At 40.6% G+C, this 17,452-nt stretch overlaps 1 protein-coding gene across 1 annotated transcript in view; it reads right to left on the reverse strand.

The window, feature by feature from the left end:
- NRDC (nardilysin convertase) overlaps positions 1-17,452 on the reverse strand; it is a 67,934-nt gene that overhangs the window by 3,398 nt on the left and 47,084 nt on the right. Inside the window, exons 15-25 of the mRNA XM_019625935.1 lie at positions 15,202-15,306; positions 12,248-12,371; positions 11,521-11,607; positions 10,780-10,899; positions 9,837-9,888; positions 8,750-8,900; positions 6,230-6,357; positions 4,556-4,718; positions 2,520-2,551; positions 2,146-2,284; positions 191-238 (exon numbers count right to left, since the gene is read on the reverse strand). Of these exons, the coding sequence (XP_019481480.1) occupies positions 191-238; positions 2,146-2,284; positions 2,520-2,551; positions 4,556-4,718; positions 6,230-6,357; positions 8,750-8,900; positions 9,837-9,888; positions 10,780-10,899; positions 11,521-11,607; positions 12,248-12,371; positions 15,202-15,306 (1,149 nt within the window). The remainder of the gene's footprint in view (positions 1-190; positions 239-2,145; positions 2,285-2,519; positions 2,552-4,555; positions 4,719-6,229; positions 6,358-8,749; positions 8,901-9,836; positions 9,889-10,779; positions 10,900-11,520; positions 11,608-12,247; positions 12,372-15,201; positions 15,307-17,452) is intronic.

Raw genomic sequence — 17,452 nt, forward strand, 5'->3', positions numbered from 1 at the left:
CAGCCTCTTACTGCCTTCTTCCTAAATTGCCCAGGCCCCTCATCGGTGATCATACTGGGTGAGAATACTAAATAACCATCTCACCTTCCAAACAGGTCTCTGACCACGCCCAAGTCCCTCCCTCCGGCAGAAAGGACAGTCCTCGGAGTGGCTCAGGGGCTCCTGAACACGACTCCTCCATAGAACTTACCACAAGCAGCTCCATGAGAGTGTATTCTTTCAGACTCCTGGTACCTGACTGAAAGGAGAACTTGGTCAGACCAACTAAAAATCCAATGGCTTACAAAGCTTTTTAATCAACTATTCTTGGCAACCATTTATTCAGGAATCCATCCCACTCGCATCCCCCAAGAGAGCTGATCATACCCTCTACTGCCCTATACTTTCAATTTTGTTTGTACATCTGCCTTCCCACTAGACAGGAGGTCTGTGAGGACAGGAATCATGATCATTTGTATTCCTAGCCCTGGCACAGAACTGCAGGCAGACGTGGATAGGAGTCCAGTAACCCCTGACCTACCAGCTCCTGCCCAAAGGACCTACAGGACACAACCTAAAATAAAGTATTTGCAGCTCAAGGTCCTAAGGAGGACAGCAGGAAATGTCTGGGGATCAATGAAGGGTGTGTGGACCTATTCCTAAGACGGAGAGGATATAAATAAGAGCTTCCACAGCCATACACAGGAACCCAAACCAACTGATAAGAAAAAAGCCTAGCAGATGCCACATTTGGAAACCCCTGCCTGGCTGTCCTGGACACTGGCAAAATAATGCAGTTAGAATAAAAGAGGGAAGGAGGCCAAGGCCAACAAGCAAGAATTTTGCTAGTGCGTCCCCTAGTCAGGCTCTTGTAGGCTCCTCTGACACATCCATTTCTATTCCTCCCCATTTAACAGAGGAACAGGCTAAAGCCAGTGCTCCCTGCAAGCTGTTTGATCAGCAACGAGATTTCCTGTTTGCCTCAAGGACTGCAACAAAACCTTATATCAATTTCCTGTCCCATCCCACCTCTCCAAAATGGAGGGAAGTGGTTCCAGTAAGGAAGTGGTTTGTATTAGAAGCTAGTGCTGAGAGGTGATCGGTGGAAAGCACCTCAATGGACATGGTCTTACAATAGGAAATTCTACCTAAACTAGAGAAGTGCTACGGGGTTCTGAGCAGTCAGAAGCACAGGCAAGGTGGACAGGGCTAAGCAGGGCCAGGCCATACCATTTATGAAGTTTGGGACCTGCCAGTCATTTCGTTCAAATAAACTGAAAACCTGGAGGGGAAATCCAGAGAGAGACGTGCTCTACCAACAAGCGGGGGCCTCTAGGGAGTCGGGTCCAGAGCCAGAAACTAAAAGGACAGGGTGAGAGTAAGGCCACACAGGCATGCCCAGAGCCCAGACCAGGGATCTTCACCAGCCTGACAGAGAAGTGAATTCCTTATGCAGGGAACCCAGGACCTATAGCAGCAGCTATAGGAGCCCCAGAGTTTGGGAAGTCTAGACAGGCATAGGCCCCCATCGTCCTAGAAGGGAGTGGACTAACCACAAGCTTAAGTAGGCTGTGGGCCAATTGAGATTGTTGCAAATTCTCTAAGTCCCATCCCACCTCTCCCAAATGGTGTGGAACCGAACACAGGATTTGAGGGCAGAACGAATGAATTCAAGCCCCAGCTGGTATGACCTCAGGGATGTAAGGGACTCTGGACCTCAGCTTCATCATTCATAAAACAGACCTGATAAATCCTATCTCAGGAGCTTTGAAAACTTTAATTATAACTCGGGTAGTCATTCTCTTTGCTGTATATTGATTGTTTGGCCATGTTTACATTTGTCTCATTTTCAAAACTGCCCTGTTAGCAAATGTCCTCCTACTGCTTGGGGTTGTCAGGGGAACATACAGGAATTTCCAGCCATGCTTCAGTCTCACTTTGGATAGTGGTTGGTGATGAATGAAGCACTGTGATTTAAGGATTCATTTCACTGACAGGAGCAATTTTTAAATGTAGTTGCTGCAACAAGACAAATGACCCTAAGCACAATACTACAGAGGAAACTACAAGAGGGCCTTGAAGGTCATAGGGTCACTAATTCCTCAGGTTTTCGTGCCTTAAAGGCGCTTGGCCATGAGAATGGCTGTATGCAAAGGGGTCACTGACCTGGTAATACACCGTGACTTCCGAGTTGGCATCACCTTTGTTCAGAGCTCTCACTTTGCACAGGTGGTGACCACTAGGCAGTTGTACCACCTGGAACTGCACGGACATCTCCTGCTCCAGGGGCCTGAAGCTCAGCTTGCTGCAAAAGAATTAGTGAGGGTCACTGCGGCAGCGCCTCTACCCTCTTACCCTCACCCAAAATTGTGAAAAATGTCAGGCCTTCCACAGTCCCTTCTGAGTCGCTTTGTTTACATAACTAGCCTCACGAAAACCCACCACAAGCATCTCCATTGCGGTTGGGTAACAACTGCGTGTGGCTAGGGCCCTCCTGTGAACACAAAACTCCCAGAGAGAAAACTCAAACCGATACTCACTCAACAACGTACTTCAGGAAATCCATAGATTCCTAGGAGGCAAAAGAGTAGAAAATCATCACATCAGGCTCTCTTGACATTCATTTCACCCAGAATCAACGAGTATCAGCCCTAATGGCTTGGGAAGCCCTGGTTAACATTAGGAAAGCAGATGTAGTCTGTCACCCAAAATGCTGGGTAAGTCTTTCACCAACGGGGCTCGTCGTTCATTGATTTAATATTATGTTTGGCTCCTCTCTGTTCTCCCTTGGCACTCGGCTCACCTGTGCACTGTGTGACACTTTCCCCACTGGAACACACTAACTGTTCAGTTCACCCCCACTAGCGAGCCCTCTGTGATGACTGTGACTGTGTTAGAAACCTGGGTCTATCAATACGGAGCCTGACATAGAACGAGCAATAGAATAATACTTAATATTAAAGTGAATGCATCCCCTCCCCCTCTCAAAACTTGTTTTCTTACCTATAAAAGGAGGGACAAGTGGAGGGGTGAGCTCATGTTTAAAGTGGTTTCTACCTGGGGCAAAACATGGCACTAAGTCCTCTGGACCAAAGCCCCCACCCAGCACTGCCACTGCTCACAGACGCAGGCCATGTTCCTGCTCTTCTCTGTGGGTGGAGGCTTTTAAACTTCTGTCTTTCAGCACACTGAGGTTTATCAGAAACTAAGGCCATTTGGGGCTCATGGGATAAAGACATAGAGGAAGTGGGGGGGATAGCAGCCAATCTCAAGAGTGGCCATTTATATATTCCATCAAAGGGCCAGTCCTGAGAAACTAAGTGGGAGGCCATGGAGGAAGATGGTCAACCAAACAGTTTAGGGTGAGTCCCACACAAGCACTCTTGGCTAGAAGAGGCCTCAGTATGTCCCACAGATACATCCAACTCTGTATGGATCAGCGCAAACTCCTCATCTGCACCAGACCTCCTGCTGTCCCACCGCCCCCTGCACCGACCCACCGGTTCAAGCAAGAAAGCTGGGTATCATCACAGATCCCTCCCCTCTCCCCCAGTCACCGAGTTCTGGCCATCCTCCACCTCATTATGTCTTAAGTACTTCTTTTTCATTTATTTCGCCTAACCTCAGGCTACATCATTTTTCACTTCAGCTGTGTGTGTGTGTGTGTGTGTGTGTGTGTGTGTAAAACACATAACAAAGTTTACTATCTTAACCATTTTTTTTTTTTTTTAAGCTGAGCCATCCTGCTACCTATTGGCAGCTCAGCGGCTGCTCAGCTCGGGCTGGACTCGAACCGCTGTTGCTCAGAGCTCAAACTCTTGAGCGAGCTCTTAACCAACTGAGCCACTCGGCCGGCCCCTATCTTAACCATTTTTAAGCATACAGTTTTGTAGTGTTGAGTATATTCATAGTGTTTTGAAACGAAACTCCAGAACTTTTCATCTTGCAAAACTGAAACTCTGTACCCACAAAACAACAATTCCCCTTTCTCACCTCCCCTCACCTCCCTCCCCACCCCCCACCCCTCCCCACAACCACCATTCTACTTTCTGTTTCTATGACTCTGACTACTCTGGACACTTCATATAAGCGAAATCATACTTTGTGTCAACTTTTATAGCAGCTGCAAAACTGGCCTCTCTGGATCTTCCTTAATGACAAATCCTCTTTTAAATCCTTCAAGGTTCTCCATTTACTACAAGAGAAAGCCCGAGCTTCTTAGCTCCACACACAAGATTGACATACAGGGTCTGGCTAAGTATGTGTGTGTTCACACTCCCTGTTCCCACTTAATCTCTAAATTAAACTGTAGTTTCCATACACAATCTTCAACAAATGTAATCAATACCATATATTAATATTTAGCAAACCCATTTCGCTCCAAGTCCTGGCCCATTACCACCAGCTTCCTTCATAGGAAAAGCATTGACTGACATCAAAGGGGCCGGGTTCCCGTCTAAACAGACTATGACAGAGCTGGCCAGTCAAACCTACAGAGCTTCAGGAAGAACTAATGCAATTCCAGAGCCCACGACGGCATTCAGACCTGGCCAACAACAGGGCACCTCATACTCACTGTGCTTGTGACATTGCCTTGTACCAGGCCCTCAACAAAGAGTTGGGATTTGAACTCTTTGACAAAGCTCATCAGAGATTCAAGGGAAAGGCCATCCATCAAAGCCCGGTACTTGTCAATCATAGACCAACGGGCATATTCTAGGATTAAAAGCCGCACATCTCTGTACAGAGGGCAGGGGAAAAAAAAAAGTTTTATTGTAAGAAGTGGATTTTGAAGGTACAGAAGAATTGGGTTAAATTTCTATAGATGGTATGTTTTAAAGAGAGACAATTTCTGTAAAAACATAAGATGGGGAAACCATCACCAAAAAGCATTTAAAATTGCACACATAAACTTTTACATAGGTCTGCTCACTAGTACAACAACTCACTTATCTGTCTCAGCTGCAAACGAAAATATTTCACGTAAGTTAAGTTGCCAGGGCAGTCACACACCAATTTAAAATTACTACGATTTTTATTTGAAATCTAACGTTTTATTAATTCCTAGAAGCCACCATTATGAATATTACTGAAGTGACACTATAGTATAGGCAGTGGCTCTAGGCCAGAATCAGACTGACCCCCGCCTCCTTTCCCACACAAAGCTGTTTGAACTTGGCAAGTCACCTAACACCTGTGACTCAATTTCTTCGTTTGTAAAACAAGGGAAATAATAATGGGGTTTTGGTGAGAATTAAATAAATAAATACATATAAAGTTCTTAGATCTAGCACATAACAAATCTTCCATAAATAGGTGTTGTTATTATTATTACTTTACCACATTTTAATAAAGTAGTATTCAGGAGTTATTGTATACACAGGGCTATTTTTCATCATATCAATAGTTTCAGACAACTCTCCTTTCCAACTTATATTTGGTTATTAGTTATTGTAGGTTTTGTGATCAGATTATCAGTTATTACCTGTTTAACTGCTTCTTCCCCTGCTTTTGCCTTTTGATCATTTATGGGCTCATTATAACTGTCCAACGCAGGGCCTCTATATCAGGTTGTACTGTTTGTTCACCATTTATAGATGCCCAACAAAGAGGTCAAGTAGGGCTTTGCAAACCATGTGCACAGAGGCTGTGTCCGCTTACAGGGGACTTTGCTCCCCCTCCCACAAAGGCTCTGCCTGCTGATAGAGGGTACCCAGGGGGTACTTTTCTCCTGATTCACCAAAGGTACCCTATAGGTCACCATTAGCCCTGGACGAAAGAACAGGCTCTGATGAAAGGGCCAATGGGGCTGCCTACCAGCAGAGGATTCAAGCATTAGTATACAGACTGTCCAGGAGCCTTTCTGCTCTCTTCTGGAACCTTGGCTGAATTCCAGATAGCTGTAGTTGCTAGATAAATGATGTTTTAAGCAGTTTAACTCGGCTCCTCATCGCAGCACCCAACACACCAAAATCACCACAGTAAAGTCAGCAGCAAGCAATTTTGAGCTATAACAAAGCCAAAACTGGAAAAAACATTTTTTTTTTCGTTCAATCTCTAAGCATAGTAGGTTACTTTAGCTAGGCTTAGAAATCCTGTGACACTATGGCCAGGTTTCTTAAACCACAGCACAATTCTAACATGTCTGCAAATTAGCACTGAAACTATAGCCTCCTCCCCCACACCTAACCCCTGGGAAGGCAAACACTTCCAGGCCTTCAAAATAAAAGCTGATCCCATATATACCCACTTGGCAAGGGTCTCAGGCTTGATGAGGATGTTAAAGTAGGTCTTCTTCAACTGCTCAGTTATCATTGTAAAGACAGCTGGTGTGGAACTAAACTCCGCTAAGTAGTCAATAATGAGCTGAAACAGTAGCTGAAAAGAAAAGAAAACTTAAATGGAGAAGCAGAGAAGAAATCCACTAAGTTTTACGGGGGGGAGATGTTTTCCGTTGGTTTTTACAAGGGGCTTAGCATGGTAACAGGCATTATCAGTGACGTAAGAAAAGGACTGATGACTCAACAAAACTCCAGGGGCTAATATCCTCAATAATTGCCACATTTGGAGCACAGCAATGATTCTTCTATTTTTATAATTTTCATGGGTATTCTTAAACATCTTTTTCTTCCAAATGAACTTAAAAATAATTTTATCCACATACTCACTGTACCTAAATGTGACTTCAATTGGGAGGACATTACATTTATATATTAATTTTTGAAGTAATGACAACTTTATTTCAAGCTGTCCTATCTGGAAACATGATGAGTGTCTCCCTTATTTAAAATCTTTTATATGCTTCAGTAAGATTTATGGTTTTCTTTAGATAAATTCTGCACTTTTCTTCTTCACTCCTAGGTATTTTGTTTTTCTCAATATTATAAATAGAATATTTTTTCCATTCATTTCTAAGTGGTTATTACTATCATAGGGAAAAAAGCCATTGATTTTGATAATACTGATCTTGTGACCAGCCACATCACAGCAAGTTATTTTAAAAATTTTAGTAGTATTTTAGGTTTTCTAGGAATACAAGCATATCATCTGCAAAGAAAATTACTTTTTCTTTCCAAGTATTTTTATTTTATTCCATTTTTTTCATTTTAAGGAAGTAGCCTGAACCTCTAAAATAATGCTGAATAATAGAGGTGATCGTGGGTATCGTATTCTTGGCTTATTTCTGCTTTTAATGTTCAGCATTTTATCAGTTAATGTAACATTTGCTATTTCTGTTTTTAAATTAAGATTTTTGTTGTGTTTAAGTAGTTTCCCTCCATTCCCACTTATTAGGAATGCCCATTCAAATTTATCAAGTGATTCTTTTTTTTTTTTGGCATTTATCACTATATTCACATATAGACATACCTTGTTTTATTGTGCTTTGCTTTATTGCACTTCACAGATGTTGCATTTTTATAAATGCAACCAGCAAAAAGATTACGGTTCGCTTTATTGCGATTCTCGCTTTACTGCGGTGGTTTGGAACCAAGCCTGCAATATATCTGCAGTATGCCTGTGTGCTTCTCATTTGAGCTGTGTTATGATTTATGTTTGTCAACTGCCAAATACTGAACAACCAATCCTTTGCATTCCTGGCACTTGGTCGTGGTGAATTATTCTTTTTGTTACATTTTTGGATTCAATTTTCAAATTTAAAAATGTTTGCATCTATATTTTACAGGTAAAACTGGTCTCCAGTTTTATATATTTATATTCTATCTCCGGTTTTAATATTAAGGCTAGGTAAGCTTCATAAAATGAAGAACCTCAAATACTTTTCTATTTTGTATTTTGAAAAGCTCTCTAGGTAATTCCAAAACACCTCCCAAATGACAACCGCTGTATTAGGCTTTAATCTGTTTGGATCTTAAGCTACATTATATGTAGGTCTTTGAAGGTTGACAAAAGTAAATTATTCCATGGTGTCTTCTCCTAAACCAATCTTTGTCCTCCCCAGGGGACAGGGACGACCATGTAAAGGAGAGAACTGTATTCTTCAGGAGAGTTTTTGCCAAGATATGGAGGCTATCACCTCTTAGCACAGGTCTAATTTCTGCCAGGTCCTTTCATTTCCTCCAGATTTTCTCTTGTATGAGCCCAGTTCCCTAAACCTTAATATATGTTCTATCCAAGAAACCAAAATATAAAATTTGTTGTTGGGTACATGATATTATTTTACCTGGTATTCAACCCTTTTAGCTAGCACTCCATATTATTTCTTCCTCTGCTTATGAAGTTTTTGACAAATCGACACTGGAACACCTTCCTTACCAAAAGCTAAACTACTGACAAGATATACACCCCATTTCTAAAAGGCTCGTATACTTAGAACTGAGAAATAAGACATAGCTGAAACAATGGGATGGAGTGTAAGAGGAAGAAAAGCCACAAACACTTGCGTTCTACTCTGTCAGGCAATGTGCCAGGTGAGTCTGTTATTGCTAGATGCTCTGAAATTAAGCTCAAACTAGTCCTAAATGCCAGCATTGGCTGCAAAGAAACTGACAACAAAGGGAAGTGAAATCAAGCCTGAAGCACAGGCTGTGCTGTATGTGTGGCTAGTAATTAATGAATACATGTTGTTCGTATGTGTGGCTGAAGTTAGAATAGCTGTCATCAGCCAAGAAGACATAGCCCACAGTAATAACCATTTGTTTCTATGTGCAGCGCTCCATGCAAAGCCGCTGTGCTTGGTGCTACAGAGGCAACAAGCGTGAGTATGAAATTTTAAAGCTCTCTGTGAGGAAAACAGAGCCCTTCTACTTACAGGTAGTTTGTGGTTGAATCCTTTCACTCGAATAATTAAACCGTGTTCTCCAGCGACCAGCTTATACTCCAGCTGTGCCACATCTGCTTCATAAGCTGGTTCCGCAAGGTTATGAGTAAGGATATTGACAAAGATATCAAAGAGGACCACACTGAGAGTACAAAATGCAAACAGCATCATTAATTGGCCAGAAATACACATGAACAGATTTGCTCTAATTGAGAGTAAGAAAACTTCACTTTTAGAAAGATGTTAACTCACTCCTTTGGAATGTAAAACTATACACCAATTGAATTCGGCTTACTCAGGACTCAGTCTTACAGGGGCATTCTAGAACTCCTACCTTTAGCACTGCTCCCCAATCACTTTCAGTTATGCCCACACAGAAAATGATAATTTTCTATGCTGCACAGTGGCCAAGGGTAAAAGGCATCCATCAAACACTACCGGCTGAAAGGCTCTGGTTATCCCTGCGGCCTAGGCTTTCTGACAAAGCTCTGAGGGAAGGGAAGAGGGCGGTGCGTTTTTTTAAATGGATATTAATAAATGTTAGTGCTGCTTGTCATTTTAAGGTTGGATTCTACACTTTAAGTGGCAAAGGAAAGGAAGAAACACACTAACATTTCCCAACACCTCCAATGTTTCAGGCACATTTTGGGCTTTCTGATCTCCCACAATGTAGCTAGCTACATAAACATATAAGTAATTTGCTAAGAACAAAGTATACATAAGCAGATTCCTTGGCAGTCTATAAATACAGGATCAACAGGTCCATTAGTCCTCATTATGGACCGGAAGCCAACCCAAACTCGTCTCTAAGGACCTATCTCAATCCAGTAATTCCATGACTAGCCTACATGGTCAGCATGTTTTACAAACGGGTACTGGAGATGCAGCAGCCACAATTCCATTTCAATGTTTAGTGTTATCGACACAAATACTTTGCTTTGGGCACAGAAAAAAAAATACATAAATCAGCAGTGTAGCTCAAGTACTGATAGAGACAATGATAGAATGATTCATAATGAAACAAAGTAACTTTCAATAATAAAGAATATATTTTCTACAAAAGAGGGCAATTGCTTACTTTGCTGCAGACTTCTGTATCAAAGGTGAGATCAGATGGAAACGTATATATGCTGAAAGAAAAAATGACCATAGATAAGAAAATATAGCCCAGAGGCCTCAAATATTTTATACATCTGCTATTTACCCCCAATATCATGGGGTTGTTTTAATTGGGGACTTGGGGGTGGGGAACAGTGTTGGAGAATTGGGGAGGGAGACCAGCCAAGTTGTTGTTCTTCAATCTTAGCTGTGGAGGGCGCCAATCGCCATCTGGCTGCCCAATGCCTCTAAGCTCAGGATGCTGTGTTACAATCTTAGCTGCAGGTGGGCATAGCCACCAACCCATGTGGGAGTCAAACCAGCAGCCTTGTTGTTAAGAGTGCATGCTCTATCCACTGAACCATCTGGGCGGCAGCTCAGCTCAAGGTGCTGAGTTCAGTCTTAGTTGTGGGTGGGCATAGCCACCATTGAACAGGCAGTCTTGTTATTAGGAGCACGTGCTCTTACCAGCTGAGCCATCCTGCCACCTGTTGGCAGCTCAGCGGCAGCTCAGCTTGGGCCAGGAATTGAATCACTGTTGCTCAGAGCTCACACTCTTGAGCGAGCTCTTAACCAACTGAGCCACTCGGCTGGTCCAATTCTATTTCTTTTTTAAAAATAATGTTCAGAAGTACTACCTGTTCCCTAAGATGGCCAAATACCTGTCTCTGCTTTCATTTAAGTGAAAGAAAACTATCTGAAAATTGTAGGCTTGCATCTTTATTTCCTGGAATCTGTAGTGTCTACAAGGATTTCTGTGCTAGCACAGGAGCAGAGCCTCTGGTAAGCCTAGAAAAGATCTTCAAATGGGAAGGGAAGTGGAAAGGGAGGTAGGTGATAGGCCTAAGGGAAAAAGGTTGCTACAATGTAGAGAAAGATTTGTAACATTTATTTCACTCTCTTTAGGGACGGAGACATTTTACCTTTGGGGATTTTGAATTTGTTGTCTTTCTTATACCACAGGCAACCTTGTGGAGTGTTCACAATTTTCACAGGGTATTCTGTCTCAGTGCAATCAAAAGCCTTCAACATGAAGTCCGTGGCTAACAAAAGAGAAGAGTAATAATTCATTCAGGTATTTTTAACAGGATTTCAGCACACTATTCTTAGTTTCAGAAGTCTAAGTAACTTTATGAAATTTTTTCCATTTCAAGCTAGTAGACATATACCTATCTGGAAAAAAAGCTCTTGCAATAATACCCTTTGTTTATGCAAGGAAACATTTTGCTATTTTTCCATTCAAATTGATTGTTTTAATACTTTCACAACTTATTATATCGACCTCACAACCCATTACATTGATTTCACAACCCTCTAATGGGTTGCAAAACACTTAAACAACAGCAATTCCTAAGTAGACTGAATGGAAGGATCAGCTATGATATAGAAGCAAAAGTAAAAGCTTAAGGGAGTCCCAAGATCCAGGTTTAAGTCCTATTTCCTCCATTCGCAAACTGAACAGACTTGAACAAGTCGCTTTGCTGTTTTGAGCCTCAATTTTCTCATTCGAAAAGTAAGAAAATAGTAATAATGCCCACCCCAGAGTGTTACTAGGAAACTCAAATGTCATTCAAGTGGTTCTCTGTAAAACAATGTTCAATGCAGGGCTATTTGTTTTATTAATACAGGGATAGATTATGTATAATGGTTGCTATTTCACTGACCTATGTACTTATTTTCAGCTGGAAGATGAAGATCTGGATTTAATTTGAAATTACTCTTCCACAGTTCAGCCCAAGAGTTTTCAACATCTGTAGAGATGGGAAAACAAACTGATCAAACAAATAATGCAATGTTCAGAGTTCTCTTAATAACAAACCAGTCAACAATAGGTCTTCACAAATCAATTCTCCTTTCTTAGGAAACCTGTGACACATCCAAGCATTCTAGACTCTTTACTTCACGTGTGGTCTCAGCAGCATTGGTATCACTTGGGAGCTTGTTAGAATTGCAGAATCTTGGGCCCTACCCCAGAGCTACTGAATCAGATTCTGTATTTAATAAGATCTCCAGATATATATATATATACACATGTGTGTGTATATATATATATATATATATATATATATATATATATATATATATATATACCTGTGTGCAGATATATATGTACACTGAAGTTTGAGATGTACTTTTCTAAAACATAGTCAAAGTACTACCCCCAAACTACCAAGACAACAGGATTTTTCACTAGCTAATAAACATGGATATAATCACAGCAGAAAATAATTTCCTGCAAAGTGGTATAAGTAATTTTCATTTCAAAGTAATCTTCTAAAAAATATATGTACTTTTCCCCCACAGGAACCATTAGACAAATTATTAAGAAATAAAAATTCCCAGGTAAGTCAGATACACCTAAATGTAGGACAATTGTTAAAAATATTTTACCTTCCATTCTATACTGAGTCCCAAACCATTTCTCCTTGAGGTCACATTTTCCCTCATTAGCACCAGACAGTAGAACAAGATTTGCTTTTTGAGGAACTAGCTGATTAAGGGCTTCAGCAATGACCTAATAAGGAATGGGGGGTAGGGGAAGAGACAGACACAAAATAACAACTTTAACCCATACATCTCTGTTAAAAAGGCAAAACCATATTATGTTAGATACCCCAGCATTCTAGCATCTTAATGTTGATAAAAATGTCTATAGCCATGAACACCCTAACTCACAAACTTCATTAATCTATCAGTTGTTTAAAATGTTTCTTGATAATGCTATAAGCAGTACTCATCTTAAATCCTACATGGTAACAATACTAGCAGTAAAAATAGCTATCACTAAGCGTCTGTGTGCCAAGTAATGTCTAACATATGTTATTTCCTTTAATCCTAAAAACAACCCTAAGATATACTAATTTTATACTTAAGTGGTTAAAGGTTAAGTAATTTGCTCAGGGTAAAGTTTATGTCATCTGTACATAAACACAGAACAACACAGTGACAACTGGCAAAAGTGAAGTTCTCACCAAGTTTGCACATGACAGCAAAGGTTATACTCTTATCTGCTGTGTATTATACTACCTCACACCCAAGCATCCACAAACGATCCCAGTGTAGCACCTGCTTCAATAATCCTTCACTTATGATAAGGACTAAACACAAATTTTATGGGTTAGGTTTGAAACCCTAATTACCATTAAATACCATTTCTTCAAGAAAAAAAAGACAAATGATGGTTCAGAAAAAAAAAAACACTTGGACCCCTGGGTGCAACCATCCTAGGGAGATGAAAAGAATGTGTGGTTGCTGCTTCTTCATTTACGTTTCTCTATCTCCTCTTTAAAATTAGTATTGGGTTGTCGGAAAAGTCATGACGTGTTTTGTCTGTGTTTTTCAAAGGTCATTTATTTATATAAAGAACAATGATCAGTCAATGACCTATTGCCCGTTTTGTTCGATAACCTTTTGCCATCTTTCAGTGAGCTTCATAATTCCTCATTCATAGAAGGGCCTGTCTTTATTTGCGAAAAACTGAACAAGGTGCTGATTTACAGCCTCATCTGAATTGAAAGTTATACCACACAAGGAGTTTTGAAGAGAGCAAAACAAGTGGAAGTCTGACGGCGCAAGGTCAGGCAAGTATGGTGGGTGTGGCAACACATCCCATCCAAGCTCCAATAATTTTTGACGGGTGATCAAACTTGTGTGTGGTCTCGTGTTGTCGCAATGAAACACAATTCTTTTACAATTAACAAGCTCTGGACGTTTCTGGATGACGGATGCGTTCAAACTGTCCAATTGCTGACAATACACATTCGAACTGATTGATTGTTTGGTTCCTTGGTAGGAGTTCGAAAAACACACCTTAAAATCTCACCATATTGAGAGCATAACCTTCCTCTGATGAATGTCTGCTTTCGATGTCGTTTGAGGCAAATCATCACGTCGAGACCAAGACTGTTTGCGCACCACATTGTTGTAAACAATTCACTTCTCATCACCAGTTATCAGTCGCTTCAAAAAAGGATCGTTTTCCTCAAGTTTAATGAGCATATTGCAGATGTTTACACGCACCATCAAATGAACTTCTTTGAGTTCATGCAGAACCCAAATATCGAGCTTGCTTACGTATCCCAGCCTCTTCAGGTGGTCGTGAACGCTTGAATGACAGGTGTTCAATGTTTCTGCAATCTCTCGTGTCATGTAACGTGGGTTTGATTCGATCAATGCCTTTTGTCGTCATCAACCTCGGTGGGCCTCCCTGTCCGAGGAGCATAGTTGAGATCAAAATCACCAGCACGGAATTTCGTGAACCATCGCTGGCACTGACCTTCTTATAGAGCATTGTCACCGTAAACTTTATGCAACTTTTCACAAGCTTGACGACGCGCGTTCTTCCCTTTATGGAAGTAAAACAGTAAAACATGGCAAAAATGCACAGTTTGGTCTTCCATCTTCAACTTGTTGTAAAATCTCCAAAACTCAACCAAATCACTCAATTTTTTTTTAGAATGAAGCTAGAACTGTCAGCTGTCAAATGACATAGCAATAACATAGATGCGAATGACTCTAGTACTTCCAAAAATGAACTAGTGCCATCTGTTGCAAACATGCGTCATGACTTTTCCGACAACCCAATAGTTTTGGAATCCCCTCAGAGTTTCTCAGCCTTGGCACTATTAACATCTTGGCCAGATCACTGTTTGTTATGGTGGGCGGTGGGGCGGGGGAATGCCATCTTCAGCATAGTAGGCTGTTTAGCAGCCTCACTGGTTTCTATCCACTAGATGCCAGGAGCGCCCCCCAGTCGTGACATCTGAAATGTCTGGAGATATGGACAAATATCCCTGGGGGGCAAAATCACCCCTGGTTGAGCACTGCTACCCCCTATGGAGCAAAATGACTTATTCCCCGGGAGTAGTGGAGGAAAGACCCTGACGAACTATCTATTTGTATGTAATATTATCTGTAAGTCATATCTTTTGAATTCAGGGAATCATATTATTTTTCTCGTAAATTTTTTCAAAATCATTAAAATTTAATTGTGCAGTCTCCAACTGAATTAAAAGGTAGGCTAAACACTCTCTTAAGTATGCTTAGCAACCAAATCACATAATTCTTAGGAATCACTTTAAGTAGACATTTCAACAGTTGAAAAATGGTGAGAATAGTACCTAAGAAGAGGACTAAATATTCTCCTCATATTAAAATATAATCAATCATATGTAAGAATCATGAAAAATTATCCATAAAACTATTGATAGTTCTCCTGTTTAAACAAAACACATGACAAAATACAACTAAGCTTCCTCTATTCCCACAGTTCTTAAGTTCATTTCTGCACTTTCTCACCCTCCTTTCCCTCCAAATGTAAGTTTTAGAAATGAAACCCTCCTTACTTCCGGCTTGTATTCAAAAAGGAGCTGATCTCCAGTGAGGAAGTCCTGCAGTGGGTACAGCTGCATGTTTTCACACATGTTTTCCACGTACTCCACTGGATCTGTCTGTAAAGAGGTACAATTATTTCACACCAGAAACTCCCTGTTGTTATCCTTCATTTGCCACAAAATACCAACACTTTTACTCTTTTTTTTTTTTAACAATGAACCAAAAGCTTCTGAACAGATTTAACCAGACATAATTGCTTGTTTACATGTTAAGGGCTCCACAAAGACAGGGTCTTCATCGTTTTGTCTCTACAGTGTTATTACCTAAAAGTGTTTTGTAACCATGAATCAAATTAATGTAGAAATCAAAATGTGTGATTAGATACAAGTCTTGATATAAGAAGTTATATTAACCAGTTTATTATCACAACTTAAACCTGAAAGCAGGACCACAGTTCTTTAACCTAAGAAATACAAATACTTTTCTAGAGGAAAGCAATCAATTCAAGTACTTACTGATGCACAGAATCTTAAACCAAGAGAACCAAGTGGTTCTACTCCCATATTTTGTAATGACACATACTCAGATTGATTAGGTGACTTGCCCAAGGTCACACAGTGAGAAAGTGACAGGCAAAGTAGAAACTAGGACTCAGGTCTCCTAACATAGTAGCGAACACTCTTTCCAAAATACCACAGGGCCACTCCTTTACTACACAATAGGGGTTGTTCTCTCATCTAATGGAAGACAGGAAAGAAGTGAAGTTTACTGCATTCAGAGAGGAGAAATGAGACAAGCATACAAACCAGAGACCATAGGTATATCACGTAAAAATAAGAAAAAAATAGAATAAGGAAAAAGATTTATTGTTAGCTTCTTTCCCTCCACTTCAGGAAACATTCCTTTTTTTTTTTTTAGCTGAGCTACCCTGCCACCTGTTGGCAGCTCAGCAGCATCTCAGCTCAGGCCCGGACTCGAACCGCTGTTGCTCAGAGCTCAAACTCTTGAGCGAGCTCTTAACCAACTGAGCCACTCGGCCAGCCCTAGGAAACATTCTTGAATCAATAAGCCGGCTAATCTGAGCTGCCAATTGGCGGCAGGATGGCTCAGCTAAAAAAAATAAATAAAAATAAATAAACAAACAAACCGACTAGTCACTAAAATGCTGTTATCATTTGAAATGACTCCTATTCTGTTCTAACTTTTTTTGTTTTTTGTTTTGCTTTGTTTTGTTAGCTGAGCCATCCTGCCACCTGCTGGCAACTCAGCAGCAGCTCAGCTCGGGCCGGGAATTGAACCGCTAGTTGCTCAGAGTTCACACTCTTGAGCAAGCTCTTAACCAACTGAGCCACTCATCTGGCCTCTGTTCTAACTTTTTTGATCAGTTATTTTTACCAGCCACTTATTTGTAAGTTAACTACCCTAATCAGTATGCTACAAAATTGAGTGATTCAAAATATTTCCTGTGAGAAAACACTGGCTAAAAGTAGATCTTTGGTGCCAAAGCAATGGAGAAGGTACTAGAAAGAACACTTAAATGCTATCCTTTAATTTTTTAAAAGGTATAATTCACATACCATAAAATTCACATTTTTAAAGTATACAATTAAAAATTAAAAATAAAAGGTATCTCAAAAAACTGGAAATGGAACTACCGTATGACCCAGCAATTCCACTCTTGGGTATCTATCCAGAGAAACCCAAGACACTAATTCGAAAAAAATATATGCACCCCTGTTTATTGCAGCGCTATTCACAATAGCCAAGACTTGGAAACAACTGAAATGTCCATCAGTAGATGACTGGATTAAGAAACTGTGGTACATTTATACAACAGAGTATTACTCCGCTATAAAGAAGAATGAAATCATACCATTTGCGACGATACGGATGGACCTAGAGACTATTATGTTAAGTGAAATAAGTCAGTCGGAAAAAGACAAATACCATATGATTTCACTTACATGTGGAATCTAAAAACTAAATGAACGAGACAAGTAAACAGAAATGGTCTCAGAGATATAGAGGAACAACTGATGGTTGCTATTTGGGAGAGGGTGGGGATGAGGGAGAAGGGGAAAGGATTAGACAGCATAAATGGTTAACTGCAGTATTGCCACAGGGATATGAAAGATGGTTCGAGGAATATAATTAACAATGTAAATATTTTGTAGGCTGTCAGATGGTCACATGTCTTGCTAGGGAGACCACATCATGGATCAGGTAGAGACTTGATCACTGCACTGTACACCTGAAGCTGAT

The sequence above is a fragment of the Hipposideros armiger genome, unplaced genomic scaffold (assembly GCF_001890085.2).
Source record: "Hipposideros armiger isolate ML-2016 unplaced genomic scaffold, ASM189008v1 scaffold_646, whole genome shotgun sequence".
NCBI lineage: Eukaryota > Metazoa > Chordata > Mammalia > Chiroptera > Hipposideridae > Hipposideros > Hipposideros armiger.